Source organism: Marmota marmota, unplaced genomic scaffold, assembly GCF_001458135.2.
Source record: "Marmota marmota marmota unplaced genomic scaffold, marMar, whole genome shotgun sequence".
Lineage (NCBI taxonomy): Eukaryota > Metazoa > Chordata > Mammalia > Rodentia > Sciuridae > Marmota > Marmota marmota.
The window spans coordinates 5297008-5311889 of record NW_025999869.1 but is presented as its reverse complement, the minus strand read 5'-3'; the positions used below and the strand labels follow the sequence as shown (position 1 = coordinate 5311889).

The 14882-nt window shown below is 52.2% G+C and overlaps 1 protein-coding gene across 3 annotated transcripts in view; it reads left to right on the top strand.

Annotated features, from left to right (window-relative positions):
• Positions 1-14882, top strand: part of Dock2 (dedicator of cytokinesis 2) — a 397939-nt gene that overhangs the window by 4118 nt on the left and 378939 nt on the right. For all 3 annotated transcript variants that reach the window (XR_007352105.1, XM_048815769.1, XM_048815762.1), the window contains exon 2: positions 11412-11495. Coding sequence is in view for 2 of the 3 variants with exons in the window: in XM_048815769.1 (XP_048671726.1) it covers positions 11412-11495 (84 nt within the window). In the remaining variant the exon portion in view is untranslated. The remainder of the gene's footprint in view (positions 1-11411; positions 11496-14882) is intronic.

The following is a 14882-nucleotide window of genomic DNA, read 5'->3' as shown; positions in this document are numbered from 1 at the left end:
TGTTTCCAGCTGTGGCTCTGTCCCTGGGTTTGGTGAGGTTTTGTGGGTTCCTTTGAGGGCCAGGAGGGATAATCTGTTCTGTGGCTCTCGCCCACCTCCTGGTGGTATTCTGGCAAGCTCTGGTATTCCTTGGCGTGTACACCATCACTGCTTTTGGCTTCTGTCCTTGCCTGGTGTTCTCAGTGTGTCAGTCTCTCTCCAAAGGCACCAGAAGAGTGTGCATGGCAAACACCCAGAGGCACCCATGTGTACTCTGGCTGCCAAAGGCAACAGATGAGAAGGGATGGAGATCACCTTCCACACACTAACCACTCCATCCATCCTCCACTCCTTCTCCGTTTATTCTCTGGGCATTTGTGGGGCATTTCCTGTGTGCACTCTGCTAGCCACTGAGATACTGGAATCAGGCTAGCATGGGCGCTGCCCTTTTGGAACTTGTACTAGTAGTGAAGGGGAAAAAAAGAACTTTGTGGACCCATCAGATTGGAGGCTTTCCATCCACCATCTTTGCCACATGGACTGTACCTTTGGACTGGTTTCCCAAAATTAGTATCATGCAGCAAAACTCGTGGATTGGAAATCTAATTCCTTCCTGCTGCAACTCTTGGGTGCCCGGGACTCCTACTTTCTGATGCTTCTACAACTCGGGCTATTTGGGAGGCTGCTGGTGGAGTCCACATGAGGAGATCATCCTAAGGCCATGTACACGGAAGGTATACAGAAGCCACAGAAACCAGTGGCCAGCCTGCCCTGCCCTTAATGTCAGGATTTGAATGAGCTTGAAAAAACTGTTTTCTCAGCTCTGCTTCCTCCTGAGATAGGCCTCGTTATGTTGCCGCTGTGTTTTGAGACAGGAAATGTAGTCACCATCACGCTCTGCTAACTTCTGGACCTTGGTTGTTTTTAAAGCTTACAGCCTTTAATTTAATAGCCAATTACCCACGGTGCCACAGCCTGTGTTCTGCAGCATGTGTTTGGCCAACAGGGATGCCGATGCTTACCATCACCTGCCTCCAGGGGCATCTGGGCAGAGACAGCATGAATGTTCCCTTCACAGGCACTTTCTCCCGGCTTCTCACTTCCCCTAGTTGGTGGGAATTAAAAGGCTGTCAGGCTGAGTTCGTGAGCTGCGCAAGTCTTACTCTGCATGGGGAAAGTCATCCCTGTCCCTGACCCAACCAGGACACTTGAGGCTTCTGCACTGGTTAGGAGTCTCAGTGGCATAACATGACTGATAACAGGGACCCTTTCCAGACCTCTCCCTAGTCATTCTTCAGAGGACTTAGGGTTCCCTGACACCACGTGATCCCTTGGGACAAAGTCTGGACTAGACTGGTGGAAGGAGACATAGGTGGACAGTGACAGATAGACAGTGTGACTTGCATGAAATCCCCAGGACACAGCACCAGAGCTGAACAGAGCAGATACTCAGCAGGTGTTTGTGGGGTTGGGTTAAGTGGTGGCAGCGCCAGGCCTAGATGCATGCTGACTGGCATGTTTGGCTGCAGCAGAGAGGCATCCCTGTACTCCACAGTCCTGAGTATTTCCCTGGAAAGTGGGATTGTCCTTGCTTGACTGGGAGTGGCAGTAGGGAGTGGCAGGAGGAAAGTGTGTCCTAGGTAGAAAGAACAGCTTGTGCAAAGATCCTGAGGAGGGTCCGCAGGGCTCTGTGGAAGGTCAGGGTGGCTGCATTAGGGGAGCAAGAGGCTATGGGTTCTGTGAGGGGAGGTCACGTGGAGCAGGGCGTGGTAGGTGCTTTCACTCTTCGTGGAAGGGTGGAAGGGTGGAGCGGGGTATTACAGAGTTTGGAGAGTGACCTGCCTTAGTTTGTAAGAGGACTATTCTAGCAGTTTCCTGATGAATAATGAAGGGAATTAGTGTGGAAGCAGGGAGAGCAATTAGGCAGCTGCTGTAATAGCCTAGATCAGAGATAGCAGAGCCCACGCTGGGAAGGGGGTGGAAGAGGTGCAGGATGGGCTTCCATTCTGGGTGTGTGTGCTGTAGCGCAGCAAAAGGGATGTCCCTCGTGGGGTATGGGGGGACAAGGGTGACCCCAGCATTTTTGATGGGGACAGCTGGAACAATGGGAATTGCACATAGGTTCTCTCTAGTTTAACCCTGGATCTGAGGCGTCCCCAAGGTTTCCATCAATACCCTTTTGCAGAATGGTGCATTTAGAGAGACTGTGTTATGGTTTGATACTCCACCACCCTGGGAGGTGGGGACCTTAATCTCATCTGAGAAGAGGAAGCTGAGGTAGAAGCCTCCCCAGTCTAAGGGGGATGCAGCCTGTTGCAGGCACTTTAAAAAACACTTCTTACCCCTGGGATTTTATCTGGGTGGTCACTCTTCACCTCTGGCCTTGGCCTATTTTCTGATGTCATAACTAAACGCCACCCAATGGGAAATTTACAAAGAAGAGAGGTTTATTTAGCTGGTGGTTCTGGGGGCCAGAAAGCCCAAGAGCAGGGTGCCAGCACCTGTACGTGTCTGGCGAAGCCTTCCTGCTGTGTGGCAACATGGTGGACACAGCCCGCAGGAGACAGAGCAGGCACCAATACCCACACAGGGCCACCTCATGGCTAATTCTGCTCATTTCTCAGAGGTCCCACTTCTAAATGCCATCAACATATGAAACTGGGGGGTAAGTTTCTGACATGAATTTTGGGGGACTGTTCAACTATAGCCCCTGGTCTCTTGCTCTGTGACTGCATGTCCCCTCCTCCACTGGATGACTCGTTGCCAGAGGTCAGAGCTCTGCTGGGGATTAACTCCGAGTCCATCCAGCTCCAAAGCAATTGCAGGGTTCTGGGAGGTCAGAGAAACTAATTATCATCCTCACAGTTGGTCCCCTGGAGGGGCCAATGGAAGCTATAAGCTGTCTTCTCACAAAGGCGTGCACATGTGAGCGTGCATTATGAATTCACTGAGCCCCATTCATGAAGCAGGAGGGCCTGGCCAAGTGTGCCCACTCACTATCTTGTAAAACTGGTACAGTAGATACGTGAGTTTGGTAGCTGTGGCACTCTGCCCAAGGTATGAATTCCTGAACTCAGGAGCTGCCAAGAATCAGAAACAGGTCTTATAACCTGTCCAGATCAGTTACGTTCAATGATTCTTCTGCTCTGTGGTGGAGAGCTAGTTTCAGGTCCAGAGCACCTGCCTTTAGGAAGCTTGTGCCCGTGGGGATCTCTCCTGCAGGAGGCAGCGGAGAGCATCACTGGCATTCACATCTGCCTTTCCCAGACTGGAGCAGTCACCTTCTGGGTGATGTTAGGTGGCTCCTGCTACCACCCGTCGCGGCTCTCTGCATTTTGGATGGCAGGATCTGGGTCCCCCCCAGAATGTGAGCTCCAGGACAGCAAGACCATGTCCTCGACTCTTTGTCCCACATGGGGCAGGGGCTGCATCGGCAGCAGTGCTTGATGGGACAGATGGATGAGTGGACAGATGGACACGTGGGCAGGGGAGGAGCTCTTTCAGTTTTGATGGCTTCGTAAGGTTCAGGTGGACTGAGTCGCCTCATCTTGTCTTCATCTTGCCACTTTATTCTCCTCGCTGCCGAGAGGCTGGGTGCCATAAGAACACAACAGAGGCTCTCCCCAGATGCTGGACCCCTGCAGGTGACACCTCAGGGGCTCCATGAAGAGTCCCCCCAACCTCTCCTTCCCCTCCCTGCTCTGTCAGCCCTCCCATCTCGGGGCTGCTGAGTCCTTCCCCTCGCCCTTCCTCTGCCCTCCAGCCTCACTCCCTTCAGGGGCTCCCTTTCCCCCTGAGAGCCAGGCTGTGGGGCTTGCAGCTTGGACTTCATTATTGAGACAGCTCCCTGCTCTCTGAATGTTTGTTTTGTCTCTTCAACTCAATTTCATGAAAGCTGCAGGAATGCCCAAGCCACCTCTCCTCTCTCTACTCTCCCAACGCGCAGGATCCAGCAAACAGCTGGAAACACTGCATTTGGGGTAGGGAGCTGATTGATGGATTTCATTCTAAAGCCTCTCTTCCAACTCAGTGGGGTGCGTGTGAATGCAGGAGTGTGTAAGAATGTGAGTGTGTGGGTGTATGTGTGTATACCTAACCTCCAGGCGTACTGGAAAGGAGAGAGTAGAATTCCAGCAAGAGACTTGAGAGCAGAACTGACCAGCCTTGAACACTTAATGTTTTGGGTCAAAGGATTCTTTGATATGGGGCCTTCCTGTGTGGTGTGGGATGGTATGTTACTCTGCTTTCTGTTGCTATAACAAAATACCTGAAGCTGGATACTTATAGAGAGTATGTTTAGTGGAGAGGTATGTTTTAGCACAAAGTTTCAGGGGCTAAAAGTCTAAGATCTAAGATGGGGTGACTTCATCTGCTCAGCCTCTGTGTGGACTTCTTGGTGCCACAGAGAGAAGAGGAGACTGGAAGTCAGAGGCCAGGCAGGGGCCAGCTGGCTGTGTTTATAACCCCTACTCTTCCAAGAACAAACCGCAGTGTCATGAGAACTGTATTAATCATTTCCAAGGGTGGTGCCCCCATGATCTAACCACCTCCCTTAGACTCTAGCTCTTTCCAGCACTCTTACTACCCCCACCCTGGCACCTAGCCTGCAGCACCTCAGCCTCCAGGACACGCTCAGACAATGTGGAACCATAGCAGGGGTTGAGCAGCCCCCACAGCCTCTACCCAGTGGGTGCTGGGAGCCCCGCTGCCCCCACTTCACTCCAAGTTGATACAAAGACAGACTTTCTCCAGGACCCAAAATAACCCTTTATTGTGAGTCACTGATTTAGAGAAGCCAGGGAATCCTAACTCTCCTCTTGTGGGCTAGGGATGTCACTTTGGCTCACTAAAGACAGCACAATGATACTCTGCCCAGAAGGTGGTTGTCACCACCCAAGAGGGGACTGAAGCTGCTATCAGCATGCAGGGACCAAGTGCATCTCCACTAGGGAGAGGAGGTGCAGTGTGGAGGCTGTGCTCCCACCGCTGCCTGTGGAGGGATCTGGCCAGCTCCCTCCTCTCTGCCTCCCTGGCTCCCTCTGCATCCCACACTGCCTCAGTTTCCTTTTCTGTAAAATAGAGATGGCAACAGCTATACCCACCCTAAGAATCGTGCTGAGGGTTAACTAGGTTGTCTAAAGCCCTCAGGAAGGTGGCCGGTGCAGGGGGTGTTCTAAGAGCCTGGCTCTTGTCATTCGGAGCGCTGGTCCCCTGCCCCTCCTCCCCCTCGCCCTCCTCCATCTCCATCCTGGGCTGTGGCTCTGCTGCCTCCTGGTTGGCCAGCTTGTGCCTGGGTTTGAGCCGGGGTTGCTGCTGGGTCTCCACAGTGGCCCTCCCTGGTGACATCGGGATACAGACGCCCCGCATTTCACACTGCCTGTGCTTTTCGATGTGCGCAGTGCCCTTGGGCCCACCTGCACCTGCGCTGGTTCTGTCTTCCCCTGGAGTGGAGGCTCTCCAGAGCCCGCTCGGTCTGAAGTGAGCTCCAGGCAATTACATTCTTTCTGTGTGTTATTGTGTTTGTTCCCCTTACACAGCCACTTGTCGAAACTCTATTAACACCTGGTGTTGGTTGAAGCTCTCTTTTTCAAACATGTCAGTAAATGGCAGGGCCCCCAGGAGGACCCAGTGCTTCCCCATGGGTCACAGCTGGCCAACTGCAATACAAATTAGCAGCCGGCTTGGTCAGCATCTCTTGAAGCAATCCAAGAAATTCAAGGCGTATAGCCAGAAGAAGGGACATACCTGTCCTTCAAATCCAATCACATTCCTCAGTCCAATGAGTGTTTATGATCTTGTTTCTTCAGTGGGTTGGGCACTGTTCTTGGCACCAGGAGCTCAGTACTGACGATGGACTCAGTCTGCACCTTCTCTGAGGCTGAGGGAGACACAGGACATCAGCAAGTCACACACACATATAGGAAAGTGTGATGTCACCCAGCACAGTGGCTCATGCCTGTCATCCCAGCTACTTGGGAGGCTGAGGCAGGATGATGGCAAGTTCAAGGCCAGCCTCAGCCACTTTGTGAGACCCTGTCTCAAAATAAAAGAGGAGGGACTGGGATGTAGCTCAGTAGTGAAGGGCCCCTGGGTTCAGTCCCCAGTACTGTGACAAACAAAAGAAAAAGGGTGACATCAGCAGTGGGCTGGTCAGGGAAGCAAGAACTTTGGATTCTGCTCTGAGTTTGAATCTACTCTCCACCATGGCTGTGTGGCCAAGGGCAAGTTCCAGATCCTCTCTGTGAGATTCTTGTAGGTTACATGGAGGGTAATACCCTGGAGCATTGGCATGAAGATGAATGAGTAGATACAAGTAAGATGATAAGGCTTTGGCCTGTTTTACCTGTCACTCTAACCTCAGTGCCCACAACAGTACCTAGCACACAGCACATGTTCCCATCAGTATCTCAAAAATCAGGCAGGGCTGGGGCTGGGCTCAGCAGTAGAGCGCTCACCTGGCATGTATGAGGCCCTGGGTTCGATCCTCAGCACCACGTACAAATAAATAAAATAAAGGTATTGTATTCACCTACAATATATATATATATAAAATTTAAAAAATAAAACATAAAAAATCATGGCATATGTGCTTGGTATAGAATAGATACTTAATAAACATTTACCATTTTCTTGGAAAGCAGTGTTGTGTTCAGAGGTTAGAATTTAGATTTCCCTACTGTCTTGTCTGCCTACCTATCCACCTACCTAAGTGCATCAATCTATCTTGTAGAAAAGTTGTTTATCCTCCTCCCTGTGCCTCAGTTTCCTCACTTACAAGCAAAGGGAGACTTTGTATTTATTTCCTAACATGGCACAAAATGTTTCCTTGCCTTTTCCATCCCTCACTCCAAAGTCAAGAATGGCGAGGTCCTCGGTGAGTAGGGACAAAATGATCTGCTCTCACCCTGGTAAGAAAGAAGGGCGGATCAGAGATCAGCAGTCACACTTCGGCACAGAGTGGCACCCCGACTCCACTTCCTGTTAGTCATTTAGAGGAGTTAGCAAAACCGGGTATTCATGAGCCAAGCCACTTCCTTTGTCAGCAGTGTCTGCTCTCCAAAAACCTTGAGAGCCGAGGCCCTTCTGCAAAGGCAGATACGATTTACAAGTTAAATGGCAGGCAGTAGCTTTCATTTTCACAATCAGTGAGTCCTGGGGATGGATACAGATCTCACCATTTTCAGATCTGTCCAAGACATCTTAAGCCGATCAGTTGGAACCTTTGCGCCTGACATTGGTGGGCAGAGGGTGAGGGACCCCTGAGGAACACTGAGGGTCGGTCGGGGAACAAATCCCAGTATGCCCCGCCCTCCCTTTGGGGCACTCTGGGGAAAACCCAAGGGGTGTGTGGTTTTCTGCTTCTGTAAACCTCAGTTGCCTCCCCGCCCTGCCAGCTCTTGGCCGAGTTCCCAGGCAGACCCTTAGGGCTGGAGGAACAGGGAGGACACTGGCAGACTGGAGTGGGTCCAGGAGACCGCAGCCTGTGGGGCAAGAGCGTCTGCAATCAGGTTGATGGTGGAGGCCATGTTTAAGCAGGAGAAAGGAGGCCTCAGAGGCCGAGGGCTCTCAAGATTTGCTCTTGGACAAAGGATTGATGTTACTCGATGATGACTGACAGTGCCGTTGGCTGCAAGCTGCAGGGAAGTGGCTTTCCAGGTGACATAAGTGTGGAAGGAATTGGTGTTGTTCCGAGTGGACGCTCCAGGAGGGATTATGATGCCACTCAGAGGGACAGTGACTGCCATTTATTGAGCACTTACTGGGGCCACACATGGGGTCAAGGTTTTTATGTGCATTAATCCCAGGTGAGCCTGGCAGGAGCCCTGTGTTGACAGAGAAGAAAATCAACCTAATCAAGAACAAAGATAATTACGTTTATTGGGAGGCTGATTAGGACTGCAATCTAGGGAAACGCAGATTCCAGCATTCTCAAATGTGCTCCCAGGTTTTCCAAAACAGGGCCTGTATTTATAGCTTTGGTCCGTGAGGGGGGCATGGACATCATTGGAGTGTCGGGCATCGTGATGGGTACTAGCAAGGGTCAAGCCATTTTGTGAGAAAAGGCATCGCTGTCTCCTCAATGTCTGGGTCATTCAGGGGGAGCAGGGAGGTTTCATAAGCAGCTAACAAAAGCTAGTGGACTGCAGTGTGGCCCAGGGCAAAGGTCAGCAGTGCTCTGGGTGCAGGTGCCCAGCCTTCAGTGGCTCAGCATAGGGGTGTCTGAGGCCAGAGGAGCAGGGCCTCCCAGCCCCACTCTAGGGCCTCTGAACCAATGCTGCTCTGTTTTTCTCCTCCTCCTGGGCACCTGGGAGGCAGGGCTTCTCCTCCACTGCACAGCTGGAGAAGTGGAGGCCCAGAGAGGGGAAGTTGCTGTTCCAGGCAGGCTGTCCCTGACCCCGCTGGGCTTTCGCATGGACTACAGAAAGACACTGTCCCCTCTCCTCCTGTGCATGCAGTATGGACAGGGCACAGGCGTTGGCAAGCAGATAGAAATGGGGTGCCAGCCTCCATGGCTGTCCTGGGGCCTGGTGCAGGACACAGCCTGAACACAGCACTCTGTGATCCCTCAGTGGACAGTACTGGCCTCATGAGCCACATCCGTCTAACTCCAGGGACACTGGCTCATAACCTGCAGGCCTGAGGTTCTCTCAGGATCGAGACTCCCCCATCAATGACATAAGTGCCCACGGAGGAGGGGGGGGGTGTGTGGGGCATGCCCTGGGGATGAACTCCCTATGCTCACTGCCATCAAGATACCCTAATAACCCTGTGAGATAGGTACTGTCAACACCTCCCTAGTAAGAAAGTGAGAACCAGAGAGGTGCATTTACTTGCCCCAAATCACACAGCAGTACACGGCAGAACTGGGTTTCCTTCTATACCACTCTGCTCCCTTTGATGTGGTTTACACAGGCAGGTGTTAGGGAGGGGGCTGGGGGAGAAGAAAGGAGAGAAGAGAGAGGGAAGGAGATGAGTGGGGAGGGAGGGATAAAAGCAGAGCTGGGCACTGGAGGTGGTGTCTGTGATCCAAAATAATCTGTACACAATCCAGGGATGTTTCCCACAGGGTGTACAGATCACACCATCCATTTGGATCTTGGTCACTTTGTCATTCAAACCACTGTTCTTGTCCTCAAAGATAAAGGGAGATACCACAGGAAGACATAACGGCAGAGTAAAATATTAGTAAAGAGCACAGGCCTGTACTCCCAACTCCAGTCCTGTGTGACCTTGGGTTAGTTAACTAACTTCTCTATGCCTGAGTTTCCCCATTCGAAATTTGGAAATAATGCTTTCTCCTTGGAAAGAGTGCTGTCAGGGTTTAATGAGCAAACGCATGTGGAGAACTTCATGTCTGGTAGTATAAAGTTTTGATAAACATTAGTTCTTCTTAGGATTATAACTCACTACCAGATAAGTGGGGCTTGACTACCTTTAGTTCCTCTTTGGGAGGAGTAACAACCTGTTTAAGGTGCAGTTTTCTCAGCTCATTCCCCACCTCCCAACCTTGTGGAGTAGGTCAGAGATGCATAACAAAATCTCTTTTAAAAATGGGGAGTCGGGTTGCCCCGGAAAGGGAATCCATGCCTAGGCACGTTGGGAATGTCTGTCTGCTGCTGCCTGGGTGTGGCAGCCCCAGGGCTGAGGGCCCTGTCATGGACTGGAGCTCACACCAGGGTACTTTCCTTTCTCCTGGGAAGCTACACAGAAGGGATCTCTGGCTCAGGCCTCTCCATCTTCACAACAGCCTAGGCAGGGGCTGAGGGAGGTCCCAGCTCAGCTGGCCCCACCCCTAGGAAGTCCTCTGTAGCCCTGCTTGGGTCCAGCAGCCCCCTAGGGTGCTCTCTAAGCACCAGGCCACGCATCTGGTCACTGCATGTGCACCTCTCAGGCCTCCCCTGGCTGCAGAGTCCTTGCCCTCTGATCCCGTCTTTCTGGCTACTGTTGATGGAGCGTCACTGTGCGCCGGGCTCTTTACCAGATGCACATCTCTGTCTTTCCCATAAAGGACTTTTGCCACAGTGACCTTGGTGTCCGAGCTGGATGCTAACCCAGCTGGACTGAGGGCAGAGGCAGGCTGTCCAAGGCTGCCATCTGCTTCCGCTGTCACCAACACACCCCTCCTTCTGGCCTGCAGCTCGCTGTGCTGCTGGGAGTTAGCCTGTGGCCCTCTCACTTCTGCAAGCCTCACTTCTTCTTGCTCGGTGCTTGAAGGTCAGGCAAGTTGAGTTTCGCTTCCTCACATCTTTTCTCAGCTTGTGCCCAAGCCCTAGTGCAGCCAGAATTCCAGGTTGCCTGGGGCATGCGGTGTCCTTCCCAGCCCTTAGTCTCCAGAGCATTCCACTCCCAAGCCTTTCCTCTTTGTCCTCTGGGGGAGGAGCTGCCTCTTTGGCCTTTTGGTATTTTTGACCAATGCCCTTGGCATGGGAGCCTCTCTAGCCTGGGAAAGTTCTGAACACAGAAAGTTCTGAAAGCAGGGAACACAGGCAAGCTCTAGGTGTCAGTCAGGTCAAAACAGGTAACTGCAATCCCCAAGGCAAGGTCCATTCAGCTGCCTCTGGCTTTAGAACCCATAGCAGAGACATGGGCTCCCTTCTCCAAGATGGCTGCCCCAGTGGGTGCAGGCTGGGTGCAGGCGATGCTCGGGGGGCCTCAGCACTGCAATGGTAGGCTGCGTCCTCAGGCTCTGGTCCTCCTTGGAGGCTCCAAGGGTGCAGAGCCGACTCCAAGTGAACATGGGAGTGAAGGCCACATTTCTGAAGGTTAATGCTCATCTCTGTAACCTCAACCTTGGGAAAGGGCCCAGAGTGTCTGGGGAAGCAAGGAGGGCTCAGGGAGGAGGCAGACTCTGGCCTCAAGGGTTGGCCTTCATGAAGGCTGAGGAGCAAAGGTGGCTGGAGTTGGGGAGGAAACAGATCCAGCTTACTTAGTGAGGGTTCTGTGGCCTTGGGGGGTGGGGTGGGGGAGACTGGCACTTGGCTTGTCACTGGAATGGGACAATTAGGGAGCCGAAAGCAGAGCACCTCAGTGGCTGGAAGTTGGATGCTTATTTTCCTGGCACTTCCTGGCCTGATGGCTTTGTCCAAATTGCTTAACCTCTGGCCATCTTCATTTTCCTTGTTAGGATCCCAGGATTTGCTGTGAGGTTGGAAAGCGATGCACAGCCTGGGGTGCAGCAAGAGGGCACTCCAGAGCAGACAGAACCAGCCCCTCCGGAGTTCAGGGGAGGTCGGGTTCAGGGAGTAAGCAGGGTCCTTGGAGCCAGGAGGTCCTGGATTCCCCTGCTGCGGCAGGGAATAGGTGTCTGCATTGGTTTTTTCATTCTACATGGGCTTCCTGGGTGTGGGACAGCCTCAGGCAGGGAGAGCAGGAGGGAGCAGAGTCCAGGTACCACAGGCCTCTCCTGACTGTCTCCCTCTTCCCTTTCCCAGCCATATACAACTTCCAAGGCAACGGAGCCCCCCAGCTCCCGCTGCAGATCGGCGATGTGGTGCGAATCCAAGAGACCTGTGGAGGTGAGTCCCTGCCCACCTCTCCGCAGATGCAGGCCCTGGACGGTGGAGCCCGCCCAGTGCACACCAGGCACCTCCTCCTGCATGTGCTCCAGAGCTGCTCCTGGGATCTCTGTGTTAGCGCAGGAGCCACCAACTGCAAGTGGCTAAACCTGCATCTGTACAGGACACGTACAGAGGTTTCTTGCTGTTCCATACGCCGTGCAGCATCATCCACAGCGTCTGCCTTGTATTTGGCATTGTAAGTCACCTAAAGGTGACTCGGAGTAGGCAGGAGACTGTGCCTGGGTTATATGCAAATACTATGCAATTTTATATTGAGCAGCCGTGGGACCTCCTGCAGGAGGCCCTTAGGTCCGCCCTCCAGGACACTGAGGGATAACTGTAATTAGAGTTTCCTGAACAAAAATGCTTTATTATTTTAGGAATTTTTGTTCCATAACCAAGTCATAACTGGGCGGCTTAATGTTTGTTACACTTACTGTTTGCCACAGCCATGGGACCGATTGGCCTGTGGCTCCTTCTGGATGTACTTCTTGATTAGTCATAATGCTATTGGGAAGGAAAATCAGCATTATTAGGACTTGGGAGGGAGCCATAAATATTTTCCTGGTTCCAGGAGGTCCGCTGTGCATAGCCATGTGATTTGTGTACTGCGCAAATGTGCCCAGCCAGGGAGCAGGGATTGCGTCCTTAGGGATCGCGTCCTTGCCACGCCCCATGCTGGGCAACTGGCACCTCTTTCTTCCCACAAGGGCATCGCCCCCAAGTGAAACCAAGTGTCTCTTTGTGTCCAGCCATGGTGATAGCGGCAGGAGGGGTGCTTCTTACAATTTGCACAAGGATAATGGCTTTGGATTCATGAGTCTGGCAGTTGAAACTCAGTCCTTCACCTGTCACCTGTATCACTGATCAGGTTGTACTGTGAGCTTGTCCTGGGTATAAGAACCGAATGAGCTTGCTAACCTGTCACCTGTGGTCAGCTGTCCCACCCCCACCAGCCCAGCTGAATAGCTGTGGTTCTCCCTTGCCACGCCTGCCCATGGCACCCACTGCACAGAAGATGCAGAGCATGTGCTCCCTGTGCCTGGGCAGAAGAGAGGAGGAGGAGGTGAGAGTGGCCTGAGCCTCATGGAGGTGGAAGTGTCCCTTCCCCCAGTAGATCCATCAGATAAAGCCCCCGAAGGGGAGAGGGGTGGCAGGAGGCAGTGTACTGCAGGGTAGGCCTCTCGTGGGGAAGCAGGTGGCCAAGGGAAAGGAGGTTCCTACAGGAACAAGTGTCTTCAGTCCATTCCACAAACCAGACGCTTCTCAGTTGCTTGCAGCCGTGGAGGTGGTACTACCTGTCCTGTGGGTGGATGTGAGGATGCAGGCACAGAGCCCCCAGCCCTCTGCAGATGGTAAAGAGGCACACACACACACACACACACACACTCAGTGCACAAATGCACACACTGCTTGGATCGCAGAGGGTGTTCAGGGTTGGCTAACTCCATCCTTCCCCATGATGTGGCACGCCATCTAGACGGGCCAGTGTGTAACCTTACAACACGGTCCAGGTGACCTGGAAGCTGAGTGATTGCCTGGAACAAGTGAGGCCAGCGCGCCTTGCTGATGTACTAAGTTTGCTCAGTTGGGTGAACCTAGGTGTCACGCAAAGGCAAAGATTGAAGATAGAACCAGGCACAAACACTCTGCCCGGTGTCTCTTGTATGCTATGTGGACTAATGCTAAGGGATGGGCAGGAGACCTCCATCTGCAGGTGAGGAGATGGGGAGAGGGAAGTGGCTCCCCAGGTCACCTGGGAGCCAGTGGCTGTTTTCTGGTGCCTGGGCCAGCACTCGGCCCATTAAGGCGAGATGGCAGTAAATCACCAAGTTGATCTTAAAGCAGGAGACGAAACTTTATTCACCAGCCCGTGGTCCAGATCCACCAGCTGGTGGGCCAAGGGGTGGGCTGCAAGTCTACACCCTCAGGCCCCCTCCCGGGGTGTGAGTACACGTTTTATAGGCTAAAACCATATTAAAGCGTAAGTGGCTGTTACTATGATTCAAAATCTTAAACAAACGTCATGAGATCTAAAATCATAAGCAGAAAAAGAGAGTGGGCCAAAATGTCCCTAGTTGTGTACAAGTTAAAGAATGGTTACTAACCTCTAGACAATCAATCTCTGACAGGTACACTGTCCAAGAAAAACGGGGACCAAAGAGAGAACACTTTTACATTGTATGAGAATTGCCATTAGGTGTTGCCAAAAAAGGCTCTGGGTACAGAGGTGGGGCTTTCCCTGGGAGAAGCAAGTCCTGACTATGGATGTGGGAACCCCATGTTAGTGTTCACTGAACAGTAGGAATGAACCTCCTTGTAGGAGGTACAAATATGAGAAAAAAAAAATACTTATTTTTTTCCCTCAATCAGTCCTATTTGGTTGACACCTTTCCCCATATTTAATGACATCCAAAGACTTAAATCTCATATCCTTAAACAAGGAGGCCTGGAGAGGACATGGGGATGAGAGGACATGGAAGACCTGGGAGAAGGTGCCCTCTTCTCATCTGTCTTCCCTACTCAGTCAATCCCAGTGGTGGTCATCAGCTCCTATACAAATAGCAATGCATCTGGGGAACGAGATGCCAGGTGCTTCTGATGTTTGGGTGTGAAGCTGCTAGGTTGTATGCATGCTATGCCCCACCATGGTTTTTGAGTGGAGAAGCTGTACCAGGCTTCCTAAAACACCTCCCACCTCCAAAGACCCCTCTTGTGGCCTATCCTGTCTTCAGACCACACAGGCCATGATGGGCGATATTCTCTGGGGTAGCACAGCTTGCTTAGGTGCCTCTGTGTAAGTCCTTCAGGAGGGATGTATGTGCCATGCTCAATTAGTCGCTACCCAACTCCTCTCTTTGAAATAACCAGAAAAGTCACTTCCTACCTACTGATACTTACATGTATCAGGGCCATGGGGGTCCATCTTAGGGATGAAGGAAATGGGATTTCTAGACAGTGACTCCCAAGGAACTTTTAGGTTTCAAAAAGGAATAATATAAAACCAGGGGAGAGGGGAGGGAGGATGTGGATTGAGGACCTTCCACTTTTTCAAGCGATGGATGCAGACTGGTGGTTGCTACTCTGTTCTGGAACTGGGACCTCACTGCCTACCATTGTGAGACTTCTCACCTGGAAGTGTTTGGAGCTCCTTCAGTTCGGCCCATGCACACGACCGCATTGCAGCTCAGGCTGCAGATGGCTCCTCCCCACCATGAGATTTCATTCACTGCCTGCAGGGTGGGTGCACAGGGCTGTGGAGCAACTTAGACACTAACAATTACATGGAGAGTGATCTTGACCTGCCCCCAAGTTCTTTGCTCTGGGGACAAGTGGGGGACATGA